The 24,371-nt window shown below is 32.4% G+C and overlaps 1 protein-coding gene across 1 annotated transcript; it reads left to right on the top strand.

The window, feature by feature from the left end:
- Positions 1–2,926: 2,926 nt before the first annotated feature.
- On the top strand, positions 2,927–9,983 carry LOC127813080 (glutamate receptor 2.7-like). Its single transcript, XM_052353814.1, has 5 exons — positions 2,927–3,344; positions 6,686–8,025; positions 8,241–8,553; positions 8,672–9,069; positions 9,268–9,983. Exons 1-5 carry the CDS (start codon positions 3,053–3,055, stop codon positions 9,568–9,570), a joined length of 2,646 nt encoding a protein of 881 aa, XP_052209774.1. The 5' UTR covers positions 2,927–3,052; the 3' UTR covers positions 9,571–9,983.
- The last annotated feature ends 14,388 nt before the right edge of the window (positions 9,984–24,371 follow it).

The following is a 24,371-nucleotide window of genomic DNA, read 5'->3' on the forward strand; positions in this document are numbered from 1 at the left end:
ATTTTTATATTTTGATGCATAAAAAAAGAAATAAAATACTTTGATGTGTAAAAAGAAAATGAGCTAATTTAACTCCTGTAATTTTATATGTAAAGAAAAAATGAATCAATTTAATTTTTATTTTTTTACATATTAAAGTAGATGGGTTAAATTAATTCAAAAATGTAGGTATATGGGTGTAATCTAAACAAAAAAATGTTAAAGTTGTCACACAAAAAAAAGTAAAAGTATAAGATTAAATTGAATTCAAAATATAAATATAATTATATAATTAAAATAATAAAAAGTTTGAATGATTATAAAAGAAATAAAAATACGGGAAGAAAAATATGATTTGGCCATTTTTGTTTTTATTTTCCAAGTAAAAGTACCTTGATTTAGTCACATTGAAATGTAAGAAGAATACTAACTTGTTATATATATATATATATATATATTATTACCAATGAGAAAATAATAATGAAAAATATTTGTCCTTATGACTTTTTCTTTTTTTTTTTTGAAAATATATATTACGAACAACCTAAATATACAAAAATGCTATTTAAATACCTAATTATAATATTTTTGATGATACTCATATATTAATATAAATACAAAAATATCATAAAAAAATATTTGTTTCATATGGTTGTAGGTATAGGAGTAGGTTGACAATGGTTTGGTTTAGTTTTAGTTTTTGCTAAAATTATAAACAAACCAAATTTTAACTACAAAAACTAAAACTAAACCATTACTCATTAATTTTAAAAATTAAAAATCACAATCAAACCATTCGATTTTGGTTCAGTTTTGATTTTAATCACAATTTTTTTAGTTCGATCCATAATCTCCCATCAGGTTTTATTTTTTTTTTAAAATATTTAATTAGTTATTTTTTAATAATTATTTGATTGATAAAAACAAAATAATTTAAGATTAGGTTTTATTTTTATTTTTTAATTGCTATATAAATGTTAAATATTTTTTATATTTGTAATGTATTAGTTAAAATACTTGTAAAATTAGTCAATATATATTATATGTATATATAATATATTAAATAAATAAATATATATTATATATATGTATATTCGATTCGGTTTGGTTCAGTTATCCACACATTCAATTCGAGTTTTTGTTTGGATTTAGTGAAAATTATAATTAAATCATATTTATTGAAACATTATTCATTTCTTCTCCAAATCAAACGATTACTTAGTTAAATAATTTTTAATCATGTTGACCGATTCGATTTTCTACGATTTTGATTGCAATTGTAATCCCTATATACGAGTGGATCAATCCAATCTCATTGACAGGGGGAGGAGTGTTTTCTTTGATAGAATCATTACTTGCTAATGGGATTTGAAAGCACGTTTAGATATGCTTAATTTATATAATATCATGGTTTTCAGCATTAATTGTTGTTCGATTTCATCAAAGGTTCCATATTAATTGTACGAGTAAATGGGCTTGTTTATTTAATTAAAATGAACAACATTTTACTTAAATCAAAATAATTAAATTGAATTGGTCGAACTTATTTGTTTTGGTCGGTACAAGTTGTAGATCAATTTAATTTAATTTCAAAATTTGATAATTTTGATTATTTCAGTTTAATTTAATTTTCGTATAAAAAAAATTCAAAATAATAGAAATAATCGAAATGTCAAAAAGATTGTTATTGCATTTTATTATTTTTATTTTTTATTTTATTTTATTTTTAAATTTCTTTTGACTCAATTCAATTTTTTTGATTTATCTTATTTAAAAATTTATTTAATTAATTCAATTTGATTTTTAACACAAATTTAGATTTGACATTCGAAAGCTGACCCCTATTTAGGGTGTCTTGGTCGAAGTCTTGGGATTAGTGTCTTTGTGCAGTTCTTTATCGCTCGTGTTCTCAATTTTAGCAGAGAAGCTAAATTACAGGTGAAGGGTTTGTTTCACTACGCTGGACAAGAAATCAAACCCACAACCTATTGGTAGAGGTGTAAATGAGCCAAACTGAGCCAATTTTCGCTTAACTTGGCTCAATTCGACAAATTTTATCACAAGCTCAAGTTTGAGTCGAGCCTAAAAGTTTGGCTCGAGCTTGAGCTCGATTAGCATAGTCTGAGCTCAAGCTTGGCTCGTTAATTTGATTGACGAGCTTGAGCTCGAGACTGAGCTCAGACTTGATGTAAAATATATCAAAGTTTTATTTAAAAAAATTTAATAAATTGATGTACAATAAAAATAAATATCAATTTAATAATCAGTAAATATACTTAAATGAACATAATTTGATAATCAACAAATATAATATTGACATAATAATTAAATAATAATAATTTCACAAATTACAATAAGCATAATATCATTTATCATAAAAAGGATAATCAAATTACTTGTCTAATTATTTTCAAAATAAAAACATAATTAAAATTACAACACAACAAATATATTTTTAATTCAACTTCAATTTAGCTACTCTAAATATTAACCTGTAATTTAAAATTATAATATTAATCGATAATCATAATTATATATCAAATCACATATATCAATCTACAAAATACCAAGATATCAAAAGTTTTCAAGAATCACATACCTCGTTTTGTGTATATATGTATGTATGTATGTATTTGGAGCTGAAATCAAAGTCAATGGATGTTGTGAATGGAAAATGCTATTGGTACACCTTGGGATACACAAAGGTGTATCAATGACAAAAAAGTCCCTCATGAGGTGCATAGAAGTGCGTGAGACATATGTGAGGCGCAAGATATTTTGATCATAATATTTCTTTATATAGTCCAAGATATACAAAATAAGTATACATTTAACGTGATTAGTTGTGAATTATATATATATATATATACGGTGAGGCCCATCCACTTGTTTTTATTATAAATATGTGGTTGTGAGAGTATATCATTAATGTTTGTTTGCAGTTGTGTACCATCAAACTAGACTTTCCAGAACCACGTGGCCGGTACGTTATCTAACTGATTGCTAGCTTGCTAATTAGTAATTGGGCATCTTTGAGATCTTTGTTCCTTTTTTCTCACTCTCAAACGATTCCATGGTTTCAAAGATGAGGGCAATGCGTTTCACTCTTGTTTTCCCTCTATTTTTCTTGCTTGTGTGTCTCCCTCCGAGTGACCGGTGCTGGTTCTCGGCGGCGGCGGAGAGCGCGGCAGTTCCGGTGAACGTCGGAGTGGTTCTTGATATGGATGATGCGGTGGGCGAGATGGGTTTGAGCTGCATCTCCATGGCTCTCTCTGATTTCTATTCCTCTCATAGCCATTACAAAACCAGGCTGCAACTCAACATCAGAGATTCCAAGGATAGCGTCGTTGGCGCAGCTGCAGCAAGTAGGCTCTCTCTCTCTCTCTCTCTCTCGCTCTCCCTCTCTGTTTGTCCTTTCATGGCTAATATAATAATCATTTTATGTTACCGACGTGGACAAAATCAGGGGGACTATAGAATAGAGAAATGGAAACTTTGCCGAGAAACATATTTTCCAACGCCTAGCAGGCAAGAATTACACTATCTTTTTTATTGATATTTAATGGCTGCCAGCCAATACGCATGTATAGAACTATAGTAAGTGGACCTTTTTGACATTGTTCTTCTGATCAATCAGTGTTAATTAATTACAAGATATATATATATCAGAGAAACTACGTACAATGATTTGAATTACAGGTAGGGGCAAAAAGGGTCTCCAATTAATGTCCCTAATTAATTGTCTGTTTCCTTCTCTGCCAGAGGGCTTAATTAGTAGTTGTTGCTAGTTCTCAACACTTCCACTTACTAGTTTGGCCTTTTCAACAACCCTAAACCCAAGTTTTTCTTTAGTTGAATAATTAATGAAGCATGGGTATATATATATATATATATATATATTTCTCTTTTCATTTGTCAACGCCTTAATTAGACAAAATGTTACAGTTCACTCAGGAAAGTAACCGATCTAAATAGGAACCCATATATTCGTTGAATTGGGGTATTCAAACAAGGAATAACAATATAAAAATGTTTGGTCAACATGACTTGAAGGCTTGTGTTGTCCACATATGGAAAAAAAGAAAAGAAAAAAAGAATAAAAAACATTAGAAACGTGCTAAATAATCTAGAATATTTTAGCTTTATTTTTACTTGGAAACTTTTATGCCGTGTTCTTTTTACTTTTTAATTTTTAATTTTTAATTTTAAGTTTTAAATTTATTTTTAATTTTTTGTTTTGATAGTCTATTTTTAAAAAATTAAAAATGCGTTCTTTTTATCATTTTAAAAAATTATTTCTCAAAGCAAAAAATTAGAAAACGCATTTTCTTAAAATTTTAAAAATAATTTTTTAATTATATTTTATTCAATAAATTTGATTATTTAGTAAATTAAAAATATTTAATGTTTATAAATTATTAAAAAAATATCTACATTTTAAAGTTAATGAATTTTGTAATATTTTTTCTATTATAATAATAAAATATGAATAAATAAATAAATAAATGTGTTTTGAATTTTGATTTAGTTTTGGATGAAAACACTCAAAACAACTTTTTGTTATTTTAAGTTTTTTTTATAATTTTTTTTTGTTTTCAAAAATGTATTTTTAAAAATAGTAAAGAAAACGCGTTTTTATTATTTTAGAAAATTAAAAATTAAAAATAACTTGAAAATAGTAAAGAGAATGCAGTCTTAGATTCTTAGCTATGGATCATACACAAACCATAAAAATATAACATAATAGTAGATGATATGATAATGTTAGTGAGCCCGACGTTTATAGTTCGAGTCTTCATGGCTCGATTACTCTCCCGCAAAGGCTGGAGTGAAACATCAAGACTATCATTTTTTTTTTCTTGAATTACAAGATGAAGACTAATTTAAGTATACATCCATACTTAAAACCATCCCAATTACACTTTAAGTATAACTTAGAGCTTGGTCATGGAGTTATAATCTTGTATCTTGTGTGACCTCCAATTTAAATGTGATTGGGATTGTAATTTTAAATTTAATTGTGATTAGGATTTCAAATTTAATTGTGATTGGGACATATGTATAATTGAAAATTTATTTTCTTGGAGACTTATCAAGATTTATCTTTTTCGTGACTTATTTTCTGATTAAAGTATAGATTTACTTAAATTCTTTTTTGTCTACATTTATAGATGACTAGTAAATTTATAACTAGATTCCCTATGCTCTAGAATTAGTAACAACCATATCACTATTAATATTGTAACAATATCATGATAATAATATTTTATTTTTTCTACCTATGTTTTTTTTTTATTTGGGTTTCCACATTAAAATTATATATTCGTTTGTATGTTTAATGGTTTGATTATATTTTATTTTCGATCATAAATCCTAACAAATTAGTTTCAAAGCGTTGGATCAAACTATAAACATTTTGACAAATTTAAAGTTTCTTGTCATTGCTGCTATATCAACCACTGTCAGCCACTTGTACACTACCATCGTAGGCCTTCTTTGCTTTTTCGCCATTGACTGTCATTCGTTGTTGCTGATCGTCGGCCTTATGTCATTCGTGGTTTCCGCCATCAACTACCTTTTTACCTTTTGCCATTGTTAATTAAAAACTCCTATATATGCTATCTGTCATTGTTGTCGCCTGTTTATCTTTTCGATTGCCATTTTTCTTCTTTGATTGCTGATGATTCTGTGCGTTAGCCTTTGTTTTCTCTGGCAATCACGTACCATCATTGCCGATGAGTTCTCCATAGTTGTCAGCCTTTCGAGCTTCGGTTGCCTTGATTTGCCCAGATTCCATAGATCCAAGCCCAAATCTGCCCATATCTGATCTATTTAGACTAGATTTGACCTACCAATCTGTTTAGACCTAATTCGACAAATCCAAATCTGTCTTGCTGAGACTTGTGGATATACTATCCTAGCTAGTCTGTTTTTTTGTTTGGGCTTTTCTTTATCAATCTTTTGATATAATTTGGGATTATTTAATCTTGACAATAACAACTTGAAATAGATATTCCATTGTTAGAATAGAATATTAGTTTTTCAGGTGAAGATGCAAGCAATTTGACACATAGGTTTAGATCATGCGAGTACTCTTGATTTAAATGGTATAAGTACATTGGTGAATGTGGAATAATTAATGTTAGTAAAGATATGCTAAATCAGATCTTATTGACTATATTTTGAGTGTAGCTGAAGATATTAATTGACTTGTTGCGTAGATTTTATTGGTATTCATAAGAGATATTAATTCTATGTGATTTTGCTAGAAAAAAGAATTATAAATAATTTCATATATATTTGAATTTCATATTAACGTAGAGTTTATTATAATTGTGATTTAAAATTCAAATTTGATTATAATTAAAATTTTAAATTTTACTGTAATTAGAATTTTATTTACAATTAAAATTTATCTTCTTGGTGATTTACCTTCTGATTAGAATATGAATTTGTTTAAATCATTTTTTATATACATCTATAGATAAATAGTAAATTTATAAATAAATTCTTAATACTTTAGAATTAATAGTAGTTTTATCACTATTATTGTAACAATATCATCATAATAATATTTTATTTTTTCTACTATTAATTTTTTCGATTTAAGTTTTTTATATTAAAATTTTGTCTTCGTTTATATATTTGATTGTAGTTTGTTTTTATCCTGAATCTGAACCTATTCTTTTTACCTTTTTAAATGCAGGCCTGGACCTTCTGAAAAATGTACAAGTTCAAGCCATCATTGGGCCAGTGACATCCATGCAATCAACCTTCGTAATAAATCTAGGAAACGAAGCTCATGTCCCCATTATTTCATTCTCTGCAACAAGCCCTTCCCTTTCTTCCATTCCTGGTGACTACTTTATCCGAGCCACTCTAGATGACACTGCACAATTAGGAGCCGTAGTCGATCTGATCCGGGCCTTTCAATGGAGCCAAGTTGTGATCATTTCCATGGATAATGAGTATGGAAAAGGCGTTATCCTGGCGATGACCAATGCCTTGGAAGAGAAGACCATTCATGTTCTCCTTCAAAGCAGAATCCACCCGCTTGCTAGAGATCAACAAATTGTTTCAGAGCTTAAGAGGTTGAAGGAGATGAAGAATAGGGTTTTTATAGTGCATATGTTTCCTGATCTTGCCTCTCGGCTATTTGTCAAGGCAGAAGAGATCGGCATGATGAGCGAGGGATACGTTTGGATCATAACCGATGGCATAGCCAATTCTTTGAATTTGATTGATCAAAGGGTCATTAACTCAATGCAAGGGGTGCTTGGTGTAAGGCCACATGTCCCAAGCATCAAAAGGCTTGAAGATTTCATTAGTCGTTGGAAGCAAAACTACCGAGGGGAGAAATTTGTGGACTCTGATATAAACATCTTTGGTTTTTGGGCTTATGACGCCGCCACTGCACTGGCAATGGCAGTTGAGAAAGTCGGGCCGGTGGACTTGGCTTTCCAAAAACCCGACCTCAGTTTAAATTCAACTGACCTCGAAACTATTGGAATCTCTCAAAGGGGTAAGGATCTTTGCGAAGCTCTATCCAGTGTTAGATTCAGAGGCCTAAGTGGAGATTTCCATCTTGTCAACGGGCAACTGAGTAATCAATCGTCTGCTTTTGAGTATGTAAATGTGATTGGAACTGGCCAAAGGGAGAGAACAATTGGATTTTGGACACAGGAGAGTGGAATTACAAGGAAACTGGAGGGGAATCACTCTACATCCAAGGCCAATTTTAGAGCAATTATATGGCCAGGTGATACCGTGGAAGATCCGCAAGATCTGGTGCCTATAAACCATGGTAATGCGCATGCACTGAGAATTGCAGTCCCCGTGAAGGATGGTGTCAGTGACTTTGTAATGGTGGCCAAAGACCCAAACACTAACAGAATTACTCGCTCTGGGTTCAGCATTATGGTCTTTGAAGCTGCAATGGCAGAATTGCCTCATAAGGTTTCTTTTAATTATGTGGATGTGCCCTTTAAAACTGATGGAAAGAGTGTTGGTGGTATGGATGCCTTGTTGCATGGAGTTGTTAATGGGGTACTAATTCCTACTTTCTCATCTCTCTCTCTCTCTGCCCCTATCCCTCTCTCTCTCTCTCTCTATATATATATAAATATGTATATATATATTATTTGAGTAAGTAAACGGTTGGATGACCAGTGATTCTACTGGGTGTGTGAGTGTGATTATAAGAGTCTATGAAGCTTCCCTTCCCCTTCTTCTTACAAATAATTTTGTATATTTTTGAACAGAATTATGATGCTGCCGTTGCAGATATTACGATTACAGTGAACAGGTCCCTTTATGTGGAATTTACACTGCCCTACACTGAATCCGGGATAAAAATGATTGTGCCTTTCAAAGACAAGAAGTACAAGAACGCATGGGTGTTCTTGAAGCCACTGACTTGGGACCTCTGGGTTGCAAGCGTTTGTTTCTTCGTCTTCATTGGGTTTGTGATTTGGATTCTTGAACATCAAATCAATGAAGATTTCAACGGCCCTAGCCTCCGTCAAGTCGGCACCAGCTTCTGGTTCTCCTTCTCCGCAATGACGATTGCTCACAGTACGTAATCTTTCTTAATTAGTACGTATTTACAGTAATATTGGCAAGCGGCTTGCGAAGTTAAGAATTAGCTCCAACAGAACTGTTCTTGATTACCTTTTTTTTCTTCTGTATGTAGAAGAGAAATTGGTTAGTAACTTGGCTAGGTTTGTGGTGATGGTGTGGTGCTTGGTGGTGGTGATTCTGATCCAAAGCTACACAGCCAGCTTGACATCCATGCTTACAGTTCAGCAGCTCGAGCCTACTGTCTCCAACTATCGAGATCTCATACTCCACAACAAAACTGTGGGCTACCCAAAGGGCTCATTCGTTAAGGAGCGCTTGAAACAGATGAGCTTCAGTGATTCTCAGCTTCTGATGTACAAGTCCATGGAAGACTTGTTTACTGCTTTTCAAAACCGTAGTATTGACGCTGCTTTTGATGAAATCCCTTACCTCAATCCGTTTGTCGAAAGGCACTGCTCTAAGTACACCATGGTTGGCTCAACTTTCAAGACCGCCGGCGGCTTTGGCTTCGTATGCTCTCTCTCTCTCTCTCTCTCTCTCTTTAACGTTCACTATCATCACTCAACCCGATCATGTTATTTGGTTTTATGAACCTGTAAGTTTCCTTCTCGAAAGTTACGGGTCCTCCTCCAAAAGCGTTTTCTTGCTAAAGGTGACTGTATATTGTGTAATGCACCAAAAACTAATGAATGAACTGTTAATTACTAGGCATTCCCAAAAGGGTCCCGTTTGGCGTCTGATGTATCAACAGCAATCATGAAGCTGATGGAAGAAGGGAAAATGATGAAGATCGAATCAGCAGCATGGCCGAAGCTAAAAGACTGCCCAGACTCAATGGTGTCTTCCAGCAGCCTAACATTTGGTAGCTTTTGGGGGCTCTTCACCATAGTAGGAGTGGCATCTTCGTTTGCTCTCCTTATATTTGTGGCAATGCTAATGTACGAGCATAGGGGCCGTCTTCTTAAGCTTGGAAATGGGAGCTTTGTGGAGGAAGGAGAGCGAGCACGATGAAGGAGAAGAAGGAAGAAATGGCACTGATCCTCGACCGAGGGAATCTCCGGCGAGCATTCAGCTGGCGGCGTCGCCAAATACTTTTGGGCCTCAGCCGCCCAGCCGAACAAGTGTTTCAGAAGAGGAAGAATATCACCCAGCTTCTGAATTCCTTTTTGTAGCTGCCACAGCCACTGAAGGGAGTGGTAATCAAGATGAAGCCACAATGATAAATCGTCGACTATCGCACTAATTAGAACAAGTATGTAAATTGAATTTTGGTAACCCTAATTAATTGAATCATAGGTGATTTATTTATTTAATTCCTAACTTGTAACAGCTTTCTCAGTCAGTCCATTTAACTCTTATAAGTATCATATGTAAATTGGAATTGTATCATATATATGTATATATATATAGAGAGAGAGAATATACCACCATCACTTGTTTATGTTTAATTTTTATCATTTCATCATGAATCTTTTTTTAATGTGCTCAAAGCTCAGCTCAATCTCCACATGTTGGTCTGGTCATGTCATCTCAAGAAGGGTTAGGCCCAAACCTAGCTAATGCAGTTTCTTTCAGCCATCCAAACAACAAAGCACTAGGCTTTCTTTCTTGCAAACTCTCCACTAGGTTTCCCTTCCATTCCAATCCACACCTGTTATGCTAATAGAGTGAAATCTAACATTAGAACCCTTTGAACCATCAACACCCCCATTACAATTGGCGAAGCAATTAACAACACAACAACAAACAACTGCATGGCCTCCATCAGTACACAACTTAAAATGAGGGGCATACTGTAATACTTCAATTTTTTCTAGAATTTTGGAAGATAATCCTTACATCAAAACGAGTTTTTTGATATATAACTCCATAGATGTTGGAAGAAGTATTTGGGACTCGAAATCTAAAGTAACATGCAAAACTAGAAATCTAGCTCTATGTATTGGACTTGAATTTGAGTTGCTTTGCTTCCAATTGGTTCCCCAGTACATGATGTTTCAAGAGCAGTCTTGAGCGTGACACAAGGAGAGGAAATGGTGAAAATTATGAAAAACCTGTATGGGAAGAGCAATTGCCCAGATTCCAGAGCCTGGGCATTGTTCTTCATTACTGGATTGTCTTCCCTTTCGGCCTTCCTATCACTGTGTTTGTACACCAGCGCAAGCATGTCTCTCTTGAACCAGCTCGATGATCCCAATGCTTCGACATGGACCAAGATTGCTGCGCTGTTTAGATACTTGATTCATCAACAACAGAGCTGACCTCTCTACCCGTACTTTCAGAAACAACATCCGAGGTGCTGCTAACAATATGCAACTCTTGGAACCAGGCTGAAGATGGAAATGATAATGTTTCTGATTCTTTCGACGGGCGTGATGAATCCCATGAACCAAGTGCAAGACAGCAGCCAGTAGCAACACACTGTTCAAGTCGGTGAAGTTGACGACGATCATCCACATGAACAGATCACCAGCTCGTGCTAATCCATAGCCCACAAATTAATAATGAAATTTAGCCACTGATCTGAATGTACCCATATGTTTTATTTGGTTGCATTCATTATTGTTTTATAATATAATATGGATCCATTGCTTTGTTGATTCCCATTTGCAATGGCCAACAGATGGATAGATTTTTATTATGGGAGGCATACAAATAGAGTGATACTATTCATTTCTAGTAGAGATGGACAACGGTGATGTGATAATTCATGTAAAAATATTTGATTGGAAAAAATGAAATAGCGCTCAACAAAATTTATTTTTTATTTGACCGCCTTTTCATCTTTCTCAACCAAACATTTTTCACATGACCTACCACATCACTGACGCTCCCCTTTACTGGAGATGAATAGTATTATTCATATAAATAATAGCTTTTGATCTTGGTGAAAATTAGGGCCATAAGAATTACCTCTTAACTCTTATAAGTATGGGGTTTTTGTTCCCAAAGCAACTTTCCATAATTAAGTTAGTATATTACAAAAAATTCAGCTTTTAACGATGAAAAATTTTGTCACTAAAATTGGCGTCTTTAAATTTTAGCGACGAAGAATTTTTCCATCGTTGATTCAAAAGAAATAAAATAATAATAATAATAATAAAATATATAAAAAATATAAATTATATAAATTAAAATTTGAATGTAAGTTTTTATATTTATTTAATATAAATATATATAAATAAATTTATGATAATTAACAATTTATTTTAATTAATTGAATAGAAATTAAAAATTTATTTATATAATCATTAATTTAGAGACAAAAATAAATATTAAAATATTTTAAATTTAAATTCATATAAATATGTAAGATAACAAAAATAAATATAAAATTCAACTTAATTAATTCAATCAATGAATCATAAATATTCGGTTACAATTAACAATCATCACTACTGATATCTGTATTTTGTTCATCACCTGTAATTGTTACCCTCATTACTTAAATCTAATTACTTTTTAAATCGTCATAACAAAAATAATTTATAATTTATTTTTTAACTATTGAAGTTTATGAAAATTATTTTTTATTGCACTTTCAAACATACATAATTTTAAATTTTATATCAAATAAATAAATTTTTTTATTGAATTCATTTCTAATTTTAAAATTTGTATTTAATAAATAACTAACTCACCAACAATATTTATAACATTATATTTGTACTTCTAATTTTAAAATACAAATGAGAACTAATTAAAATACTGAACTTTTTATTTAAAATCATTATAATATATTTAATAAATACTACTTAAAAACAATTTTTACAAATCAATTTATATTTATTTTATTTTTTATATATAATTAATATTTGATTGAAAAAAATTGACATAATAATTTTTTATTTCTAGTTTACTTATTTATAATAATTTATTGTTTAAATCATCAATAATATATCCATAATACACAATAATATATATATGTTGTTGCCAAAATACAACAATCTATTTTTAATTATGGGCAGATGTAAAAGTCTTGGGAATCATGCCTTCAATGATGAGAGTCTTGACAAGCAATTGGATCTGACAGTCAAGCAGATCTGGCGATCCAACAGAGCTGATGGTTTGATAGGGCTGATGATTTGGCGGGCTGATGACTTGGTGGATTTGGTAGATCTGGTGATCTAGTGAGCTGATGATCAGGTGACCCAAGATAACCGAGTGGCCTTGAATAACCGAGTGACCTGGGGGCAATCGAGTGGTTTTGGATAACCGAGTGGCCTAGGGCAACCGAGTGGCCTTGGATAACCGAGTGACCTGGGACAACCGAGTGGCCTTGGATAACCGAGTGGCTTTGGATAACCGAGTGACCTGGGGCAACTGAGTGGCCTTGGATAACCGAGTGATCTGGGGCAACCGAGTGGCCTACAAAACGAGAGCACCGTTAGGACGTTGGTAGGTGTCCCCGCGCAAACTCTTTGATGCTTAAGTCAGATCTCGAGAAAAAGTGTGAAATTGTACTCGAATAGCTCAAGTGTACATCCCTTGTGATGGAGACAGACCTTGTATTTATAGTGGAGGTTGAGGGAGGCCTTGCGATAATCTCGGCGAGGATCTCGCGACCCGCTCCGAGGATCTCGTGGCCTATTTCAAGGAATTCAAAGCGCATCTGGTTGGGCGCCTAATGACGAGAGAGGATCCACTCAGTTGCAATCTAGTGGGCCATGAAAATGGCCGAGCTAGGGGGTCACTCGATTATGCTCTGAGGGAGACCGCTCGGCATAACCAAGTGGACCCCTACTCAGTTAGGCCGAGCTGGTGTAACACCTCAATTCCTGGGAGCGTTAACGTAACGTAAGATTCCGGGGATAAATTTTTTTTTTCAAACAAAAACCCATCACAAAAACCATTCCTCGAAGATCCTGTTACACCTTCTCAGTATATCAACTATGAACCATTAATAAATCAAGACAGGTTCACCAACACAAATGCGGAAGCTAGATCAAAACCTCAACAGGTCATAACCGAAACCACTTTATTTATATATAAAGTTGCACCAACGTTTACATGACGTTTTCAAAAGTAAATAACATAACTAAAAAGACATAATGTAAACTATCCGCTAATCGCCGTCACTCCTCGACGATTCATTTCCCTTTTGCACCGCTGCCTTCACCTGAAACGTTTGAATATTCCAGGGACAAAGTCCAAATTAGATGATGAATCATCTAAGTGAGAGTTCAAAACACATTTTTCATGAATAATGCAAGACATGAAATAAACCAATATACCCGGTAAGCCCTAGCTCAAGAGAATTCCCACGCGCTTAACCCTACCACGGGAAAAGAGCAATCTCTCTAAAAGCTATGCCACCACACCGACTCGACGACACGACGACGCGACGCGATTCTAGCTTAAATGGGGCTGCCAACGCATCTCACCAGAATACGTTCCCACCTTAAGCATCCAGGAACCACCATACAATCCCAACTCCAAAATTTCACATGGACCACCTAGTCATCCTAGTGCAACTTCCCTGGCTAAACGACCTGGCATGAAAATCAAGGCGGCTATCCTGACGACATGCACACATAACATCAAATACCCCTATTATTCCGTCACGCCCTTGGAGAATTACGGCTACACTATCCAGACAACATCCTATGCTGACATCCCACATGAACAACACGGTATGGACCACTTAGTCGTCCTAGTGCAACTTTCCTGACTAAACGGTCTGGCACGGAAACCAAGGCGGCTATCCTGACATGCACACCAGCATTAAATACCCCTATTATTCCGTCACGCCCTTGGAGAATTATGGCTACACTATCTAGATAACATCCGAGGCTGACATTCCATATGTATACATAAAACTCAAGACAATGCCACAATTCACAATTCAATGCATCGTATAAACAACATTTATAAAATGCAATGCATAGTTCAAAACGTTTAGGGACAAACCTCCCTCATAAATCCAACCGTCACCAGTTACCATTTTAATGCACAAAACCATTTTGCATGAAATCACCATATGTTCAGATACAACAAGCACAATAAATCAAGTTTTGGGGGCAAACACTCACAACTTAAAACCAAGTTTTTTAGTAGAACACTCACAATAAATCAAGTTTTGGAGGAGAACCACTCACAACTTAAAACCAAGTTTTTCGGTAGAACACTCACCTTGAACGAAACTCAGAACACTTCAAATCTTGTGCCCAATCTCAATTTTCGTGCAACTCCTCAAGTCTTTTAACCAAACCACCTCCTTACAAGTCCTCATGCGCTGCCTAAGTGCTCTACGCGTGTGATGCCTCGCGTATGCTTTAAAAACCTTCTATCCACTAAACCCGAAGCACTCTCGTCTAGCACAAATGTATCACAACTTCAAATGAGAGAATCCTTAGCCTTGAGCCCCTATTTATATGTTTAGGAAACTTAGCCACCAAGAAATATATATTCTGCAATCATTTCAAATCTTTCAAAATCTTTTCCAATCATTCCAAATCTTCTAATATTTTCTATAATCATTCCAAATCTTTTGATATCTTTTGCAATCATTTCAAAATCTTCTAAGATTCTCTGCAATCATTGTAAATCTTCTATAATCATTCCAAATCTTCTAATATCTTTTGTAATCATTCCAAAATCTTCTAAGATTTTCTGCAATCATTGTTATCCAAATCAAATCTTTTCTTATCTAATCAAATCTTATACAAATCTTATCCTTAAAGTCATCATGAGCCTTCATCTTATCTCTAACGTCATCATAAGACTTCATCCTTATCTCTAAAGTCATTTATGAATCTTTTTTCCTGAATCTCCCAAATGCCCCTAGTAAAAAGATTTCAAGAATTACACTTTGGCCCGAACTTTTGGATAATTGCACTTAGACCCTTTTCAACATGGTCCCCAGCTAATTTTTAATTACATTTTAGTCCCTAAAAAATGGACTAATTGCGCTAATGCCCCTAATTTTTAGGTAAATTACACTTTTACCCCAACCTCAAAAATTACGATTTTGCCCCTGGCTCAAAAACTGAACTTCTCTTTAAAGACCTTTATAACCCTTTGAAATATCCTAAAACATTTTCTTTAAAATTCTGAAAAAATATCGTTTCGATCTCCCTCTGTCAATTTCGAAAAAAACTGCACTCAGGCCCGAATCTTCGTTTTAGCTACAAACCCTTTTGTTTCTTCCAAAAACTACTGAAGGGTTACTCTATATGCCAAATATGAACTTCCTCGGGGTTCCATTGACTTCCCGGATGCCCCGTACGATAATTCGGTATTTCAGCCTAAATCACAATTGCCTTTTTTTTTAGCTGTACCGGGAACCGTTCCCGATCCAACTTCTTTTGATGCCTAAAATCATAACTCGTATTACTTGTCGATACTATACCATTTTCCTTGGCTATCTAGGGTCCAAGGTACTCCCTCTGACTAATTCGATCGTCCAAAGTTGCGTTAGTGTACCCTATAGTCTTATTTTCCACAAAGTCCATTTATGCCCTTCATCAAATATTATTTATGACCTCAAATCATTCTCGGGTATTACAGTTGGGGCACCCTCACTCAGCATAGCCAGGCTGGGGTACCCACTCGCATAATCAGGTGGCCCCCACTTGGTTATGCCGAGCTAGGGCAGCCACTCGACATAACCGAGTGGCCCCCCACTCGATTATGCTGAGTGGGTCTTCTCCTCCTTCCTCGTGATGCTTTGCTCTCTCTTCCTTTAGCCATATTAGGGCCTACCTTTGATCAGGTATTGTCTTGATTTTCTTGATACATCAATATAGAATATACAACTATATAAATATAAAATAAACAATAATATACATATAATAAATATAAATAACAAAAAAAATTAAAATTAACAGTTAATCATTAAAAAGTAACTAACAGATATTAATCTAGTAACAACTAATTATTATAAATTAATAGCTAAAAATGATATGTTTGACTATTTTATTCGTTTTAACATATCAGTTAAAATGAAACAATTTATAACTAACGTGGATATTTTTTATGTAAAAAATATTCAAAGATTCATTTAAAAATTAAAATAAAAAAATACTAAAAATATAATGCATAGAAAAAAATAAAAAAATACCTTATTAATTTTGACGATGTTCATATCTTCTAAATGAAAACTCTATAACAAAAAAATATTAGACAAAATTTTGAGAGTGGGGTAGAGAGTGCAAAGGGGGCGAAGGGGAAAATGGGAGATAGAGAGTTTAAAGGAAGGAGAGGGGGATTCAAAAAGGGAAGGGGGGGATTTCTAACAGTGGGAGGGGGCCCGGGGGGAATTCGTGTGGATTGGGGGTTAGCGATGGGCTTGTCCCTAACACCCCCCCCCCCCAAATCCCCCAAATTTTTTCCCTTATTTATTTTAAAATTTTTAAAAAATACATTTCAAATATTTTTTAAAAAAGTTATAAAATATAAATAATATATTATACTCAATAATAAACATAAAATAATATATATATATAAATGATAAATAAAACCATGAATTTTAAGTATCATACTTTCACACAATTCACAAGGTTCAACAAGTAATCGATATTTCATGATCAAATGTGTAATACTCTTTATAATAGCGGTCTTTATATATCATATTAACAATCAAAATATGATTTAAAGAAAAAATCTCTATTTCATAGTAGTTCTTCCTATATCTATGAATTTCATTAGACTCATAAATAATACATTGGAAGAGTCCTTTAACTCTTCCAATATCAATAGATTGATTTTTCACTCCTGTATCTTTCAAAAAGAAAGAAGATTTTTGAGAGTTGTTTCCTGAATCTAAAAGAAAGTATTTGAGTTCTCCTAATAACTAATTAAAAAGTGTAACATACTTGAATTTAAATGGGGTTCGAGATAGTGGTGGAGGAATTGGATCAAAAAAAGAGAAATTTTAGTTGTAAGGTATCTAATGAAACCGTCATTGAAATTGAGATGTTATTCAAATAGAAGAATTAATTCATATAAAAATAATATACTAAACAAAAAATATTATATCAAAAATACTATATAAATTAATATTTATACCAAATAAACAAAAAATATATGAAAATAATATTTTTAGACTCCAAATTAATGTTAAACTAGCGAAAAAAATGATTCACAATTTATATATTAGAGAAATAATTTTGTAAGTAAATAATTCTAAATATTTAATAGAAAATATCTTCAAAATCTAATAAATTTTGTAAGTAACTCTAAATTTATTTGTACTAATAATTTTTATACAGACAAACAATAATCGAGTGCCTTCCATGAAATCCAAATATGAAAATATATATTTGTGTCATGTATCCAAATATGTTTTCTTCTTTATGTCTTATATCCGAATATGTTTTACTTGTATTTGTTTTATATTCAAATATATATATATATATATTGGTTTTTGCCTTGTATTTGAATATGGGCTTTTTTGTTTGTCTTGTATTTGAATGCAGATAGAATATTCCGTTGTTAATTTAAATGGATATTAATTTTAATTTTGTTATTTATTAATTTTATTTCATTGCTTATTCAAATGGAAGTTTTATGAATTACTACATTAGTGTCGAAAAATTCAGTCTCTATTTAATTTTAATTTGTAATTTTATTTTTTATTAATTTTGTAACTTAACCATGGAATATTCTGTTGCTAATTTTGAATTTAATTTGATTTTTTGTAAATTCTTCATTTAAATATAAAAACTTTCTTTATCAAATGAGATTTTAAATTTAATTTAAATATTTAATGAATTTCACATTTTAACAATAGAATAATTTGGCTGTTAAAACTTATAATTTAATTTTTAATTTTAGCGACGAATTTGATCTGTCGCTAAATAATTTTAAATTAAATTTTAATTTAATTTTTTTCTCATTTAGTGATGGGATTATATTCCATTGCTAGAAGATCTTAATTTTAATTTAATTTTTTTTCATTTAATGATGGAATTATTCCATAGCTAAAAATATTTAAATTAAGTTTTAATTTTAATTTCTTTTAGCAACAAAATTATTTCATCACTAAATTATGTTCAATTAAGTTTTAATTTTATTTTCTTTTAGCGACAGAATTATTCCATTGCTAAATTAACAAATTTAATAAAATTTCAAATTTCAAATTTTATTTTAAAATTAAAATCAACAAAATTATTTAACAAGCATATTTGTCATTAATTTTTAAAAATATTAAAAATTATTTAGCGATTGGTCTTTTCGTCGCTAAAATTTAGCGACGGCTATTCCATCGCTAACTTGTTACGAAAAAAAAATTTTCTTGTAGTGGCACCTAGATTTAAGGATCAAGCAAAAGAAAAGAGTAATAGGCAAGTTAGGGTTATCTTTTTTATTTTTATTTTATCTCTTGAGGCTTTAGAGTTTATATAATTCTATTCAAGATGGTTTAAGTTTGATTTTCATTATTATTATTTTTTTTTGGGTGGTGTGACCCATGAGCTTTGATACTAAAACATAGAAACAATACTATTAAATGTTTCCTATCTTGAAATGCCAAGAAACACAATAAAAAGATATTTTTTTGTTGTTTCCGTAATTTTGAAAATGTTTTGGAATTATTTCTAAATATTAAAAAAATATTAGAAACACTCTTATGTTCTATGACCACGATAAAGGCAGGAGCAATTTTATCTCTGTTGTTTTGGCTAACACATTAAAGACAAAAGTAACGTGTGTTTATGTTTACTTGTGCTTATTTTTTTTATTATTATGTTTAAGTATTTCTCCCACAGTTCCATTTCTAACTTTTTTTTGTTTTGTATTGTATATGTTTCTCATTTTCATTTCTGTGCAATCTAGCTCGTAAGTATAACCTTAGATAATACTTGACTCATGCCTCTCGAAGCATTCTAAAATTCTTGTCTCATTAACCAATAAGAGAGGGAAAATTCTATGTTGAACCTAGTCCACTATGTTGTTATGTTTTAAAGTAATTAATTTTGATGATGAAACTTGGTAATTTTATAATTTGAAAATGACATAGTTGATACATGTATGAAATTTTCAAATGAAAAATTCATCGGAAAATGTGCCATTTTTCTTCTAAAAACTTATCAAGTTGTACAAAATTTTAATTAAGGCACATTCTATAAAAATATCTTTTGCCTCTTGAAAAATATTTTTTTAAGAGTGTGTGTTGAAATTTTGTCAAGTTTATTGTTCAAATCACACACTTCTTGTAACAGGACAAGTAAAAAATGTCAACTTTTTCATGCCTTAATTTGTTTTATATGTCTTTGTGAAATTAAAATATGTCGACTTTCTAAATAACAAAGTCTACTTCTTTTATTTTTTCAGAAAAATCAGGCGACAATTTTTATAATCTGTCGACAACATACTCTCGATCCAAGTTGTTTTAGTTCAAAAACAGTCGACAATGACTATAACATGTTAACATTTCTTTAGAATAGTCGACTTTGTTGAGCCAAGTTGCTCCAATTAACCTATTGTGTATTTTGATGTTTAACAAAACATAATTTTAATAAAACTATTTTTAGTATGTTTAAAACCCCTAATGGATTTTTGATACTTGTTAAGTATTATAGTATTTTGTGTATCAAAACGAACCAAGAAATGCCATTTGATTCTAAGTATAATATTAGCACACTATAAGGGAATATATAAGAAAATGTTTTCCTTTTGGAAAACTAACTCCCGGTATTTTCATAACTAGTATTCATTATTGTGAAAATGATTTTTAGTGAATTTTTCAAGTAATAGAAAGTATGTATTTTGGAAGTGCTAAAATCGTCAAAATCGGAATTTGTTCTAAAACCCAAAATCTACTTTCTTATCTATTTGGATTTTTATTTTTCAAATATTTTTATTAAATCCAAATGAGGGGTACTTTGTTATTTGCATTTATGTATTAAAGTAAATGGAAGGTAAAATTTAAATAAAAGAAAATGTGGACATTTACTTAAACTAAATGAATGTAAATATCTTGTAATGAATTTATGCTATGTATTGTATTATCAAAGCAAATCTTATTTTTCTGAAATCTGGACTAAGAGTCGACTCCCAGTGAGGGACAGTCGACTGTAAGTCAATATGGAAGTCGACTGTGGATGTGCATCAGTCGACATAACCGAGCATTGTTTATGCAGAGTCGAGGTAGCCGAGAGTGGGTTTTGGCCAATCGACTATCGAGTCGACTGTAGGCCAATGAGAGTCGACTGTCTGTGAGAAAGTCGACTGTGAGTTGAGCGAGAGTCGACTGTCGGCAGCAAGAGTCGACTATGGGTGTTGCGGAGTCGACTACCAGACTCTAACGGTCGGATTTTTAGAACCTTTGCAGGTCGTTTTGGGAGCCCCAATATAAATATCAAGAGGAGAAATCTGAAGAAGGCTAATACTCTACAATTTCCTATCTTCCTAAAGCACACCTAAGCTCTCAAGCACTCAATCGAAGCAATCCAAGGCCCAAGAAGCTTCAAAGATCTATCCATTGGAGGCTCAAGGCAAAGAATAAGTTTTCTTCTTATTGGTAACTTGTATCATTTCATCTTGCCTTGTATATTATTCTTGTATTGATATCCATTGTAGTCCAAGTGTCTTGGACATAGGATTGATTTATTTGTATTAGATTGTGGATTGTGAGTGGCATCCTAGAGCCCAAGTAATCTAGGTGTATTATTGTGTTGTAATAGTTTTCGGGGTGAGCTAAGGGGAAACCTCGGGGTGTACAAGTTTGCTAGGTGCTCTTGTGTGGAAACCTAGTGGTGGTTTTAGTGGAACCTCAAGTGTCGGTTTAACCTTACAAGAGTGGAGTAGGTGTTGGATACACCGAACTACTATATATCTTGTGTTTATATTGTGGTTATTTGTGTACTTATATTGCTATCATTTCCAAACAATATATATATTTATAACAAGTGTATTTTGTGTATAAGAAAATCTCAAGAGTTTTAAAAAGGAAATAATCGATTCAATAAGTTTTTAATCACTCAATTCACCCCCCTTCTTGAGTGGCCATTGTGTGTGTCAAGGGACCAACAATTGGTATCAGAGCGAGTCCTACAATATTTGTGATCATCAATCTCAAATCTTAGGATAAGATCTTAAAATGACCTCATATGTGTCTAATGGTATTATTGAGGGAACTTCTCCCTCCCGTCCCCCATTCTTTGATGGAACCAATTATAACTATTGGAAAATGAGGATGGAATCCTATATCTTTTCAATTAGTTATCTTTTGTGGAAACTTGTTAGGGATGGTTTTACATTATCTAAGGAAGAAGAAAAAGATTGGAGTGAAGAAGATATAAATAATCTTGAAATGGACCATAGGGTCAAATATATATTATTTTGTTCTATATTGCCTAGTGAGTATGAACAAATCTCTTCATGCTCTACATCTCATGAAATATGGAAAAAATTAGAAGTTATGTATGAAGGGATTGATCAAGTTAAGGATACTAGGATAAATCTTTTGATGTCCCAATATGAAGGGTTCAAATTGTTAGCCAATGAGACCATTAGTGATATGAATGTTAGATTTCAAAAATTGGTTAACTCTCTAAAGATGCTTAGCGAAGTTATCCCTGAAAGTGATCAAGTAAAGAAAATACTTAGGTCACTTAGCATAGATTGGCAACCTATGGTTACCGCTATCACTCAAGCCAAAGATCTTGGAGTCTTGAAAATGGAAGAGCTCATTGGGAATCTCTTAACCCATGAGTTAGTTCTTAATCAAATGAAACAACCCATAAAGAAGATAAAGAATATAGCTTTAAAAACTAAATTTTTAACTAGTAGTGAAAGTGAGTCTTCTAGTGAAAATGATGAAGATGTAATTCTCCTAGAAAAGACTTTAAAGAGCTTAATGAAAAAGTAAGGAAAGGATAACAAGAAATCGCTTCCTATTTGCTACAATTGTCAAGAAGTTGGGCATTATAAAAAAGAGTGTCCAAAAGAAGAGAAAGAAAAGAAATATAAGAAGAAGAAGAAACATTCAAAATATCAAAAAATGCATGCTTTCAATGCATGGGATGGAAGTGAATCTTCCCAATCCAAAAAAGAAGAGGCACAAGTGTGCTTCATGGCCTTTGAGGATGAAGAAGAGGAGAATGTAGGAGTTGATGAACTCCAAGAGGCATTTAAAGAATTATTTACTAAATTTAAGTCTCTTAAGAAGGAGTTTAAGAATGCAAAGAAATATTTTGCTAAGGAGAAAGAAGATCTTGAAGAAGAGAATGAGTCTTTGAAAAATGAAATAGAAATCTTAAAAGAAAAGATTGTGGAGTTCAAAGAAGAAAATGAGTCTTTAAAAGAAAAGCTTAACAAGAAAAATGAAGCAAAAACGGATGATAAAATGTTTGAAAAATTCCCCATCTTGGAGAAAGAAATATTGGTCTTAAAAGCTCAAAACTCCAAGCTCGCTTTAGAAAAGGGTGCAATAGAGAAGTCTTTGACAAGCTTAATTGTGAAAAAGAATTCTAATCCCCCAAAGCCAAAGCCAAAATATCAAAAGAAATCTTGGAAACCATATAGATGGACTCCCCAACCCCCTAAGAGAAATGAAATCAAAATTTGGGTGCCAAAAGGGGTAGTTCAACAAATGAGAGCCTTGGATCCTCCTAAAGGGTCCAACACCAAGGCAAAGGGCATTCAAGAGCCAAAAGCCAAAGGTCCCATTTTTAGATGGGTGCCCAAGGCTAAGACTTAGCCTTATGTGTGCCAATGTGCATGAGATCCACATGGGAAACATGTTATATTTGTTTAAGTGGAGACTCATGGCACAAGAGAGGTGAGGAGTTCTATGGTTTAGACCTCACTCTCAAAAATAGGATGGAAAGCCTATGGAATAAATGAGAATAGGAGAGGTTTGGTTTTTCGGTAATCACCTCATTCCTAAATTATTCTAAAATTAATATGGCTTGAAATCTAAGTTTGCCAAATGCATTAAAATGTGAAAAATCATCTCGTGGCATATAAAAGATTTGGGCTTAATGAAATCCTTCATGCTTTAGTTTAGGTCTTATCCCATGATGTTTAAATGTTTGAAATTCTTTGGGATTTTGTGAGACAACCCTCATTTCCATTGTTGATCCAACTTGCATGACCTATTGTGATAGATATTTTCTTTGGAGTCATTCAATGCAAGAAAAATTGGTCATTTGGAAGAAAAATGAGGTTTTGGTCATTTTAGTCCCTATTTTCTAAAAGAATTATTTTTGAAATGGTCTAAATGTGTTGTGTGTTCTATGTGCTTAAATGTTTCATTTATGTGTGTTTTAGGCCTTGTAGAATATATTGGTATATGTTATGTTAATTGTTTTTGGCCTATGTTTCAAAAGGAGGAAGATTCTTTCAGGATTGCATTGTTGCAGTTGACTGTGCAAGTTTCACAGTCGACTTTCATTTGGCAGTCGACTATCCGTTTTTGGAAGTCGACTCTCCTGAAGCCTCCGGGAGAAAATGAGTTTATTTGATCAAATTTTCATCTCCCATCATGTTTTAAATATAAGTATGCCTAAAAATGTTGCTTAAAGTCATTTGGTATCCTAGAGCATCATTGTTTTATCAATTGGTATAAATTAATATCATTTTGTTTCATTGTTCTCCAACAAATGGTATCAAGAGGATATTTCTTTTATGCAACAATTGGTATCATTTTCTTATTTCAAATCAAAGTCATACAAAAAATTTTCTAGCCACTTGTTTTAATTGATATCTTATTTATCTCTTGGTTAGTGTGTATGTTTGGATTGCTTAGCTGTTGTTTCCTACTTATTTGTTATACTCTGCAATGCTCTAATCCCTTGCGCTTTATTGCTTTATTATTTTCCCTATATTTCTCTCTGTACTAACGCTTTTCTCTTTTTGATGATTTC

This window comes from Diospyros lotus, chromosome 11 (assembly GCF_014633365.1).
Source record: "Diospyros lotus cultivar Yz01 chromosome 11, ASM1463336v1, whole genome shotgun sequence".
Classification (NCBI taxonomy): Eukaryota; Viridiplantae; Streptophyta; class Magnoliopsida; order Ericales; family Ebenaceae; genus Diospyros; species Diospyros lotus.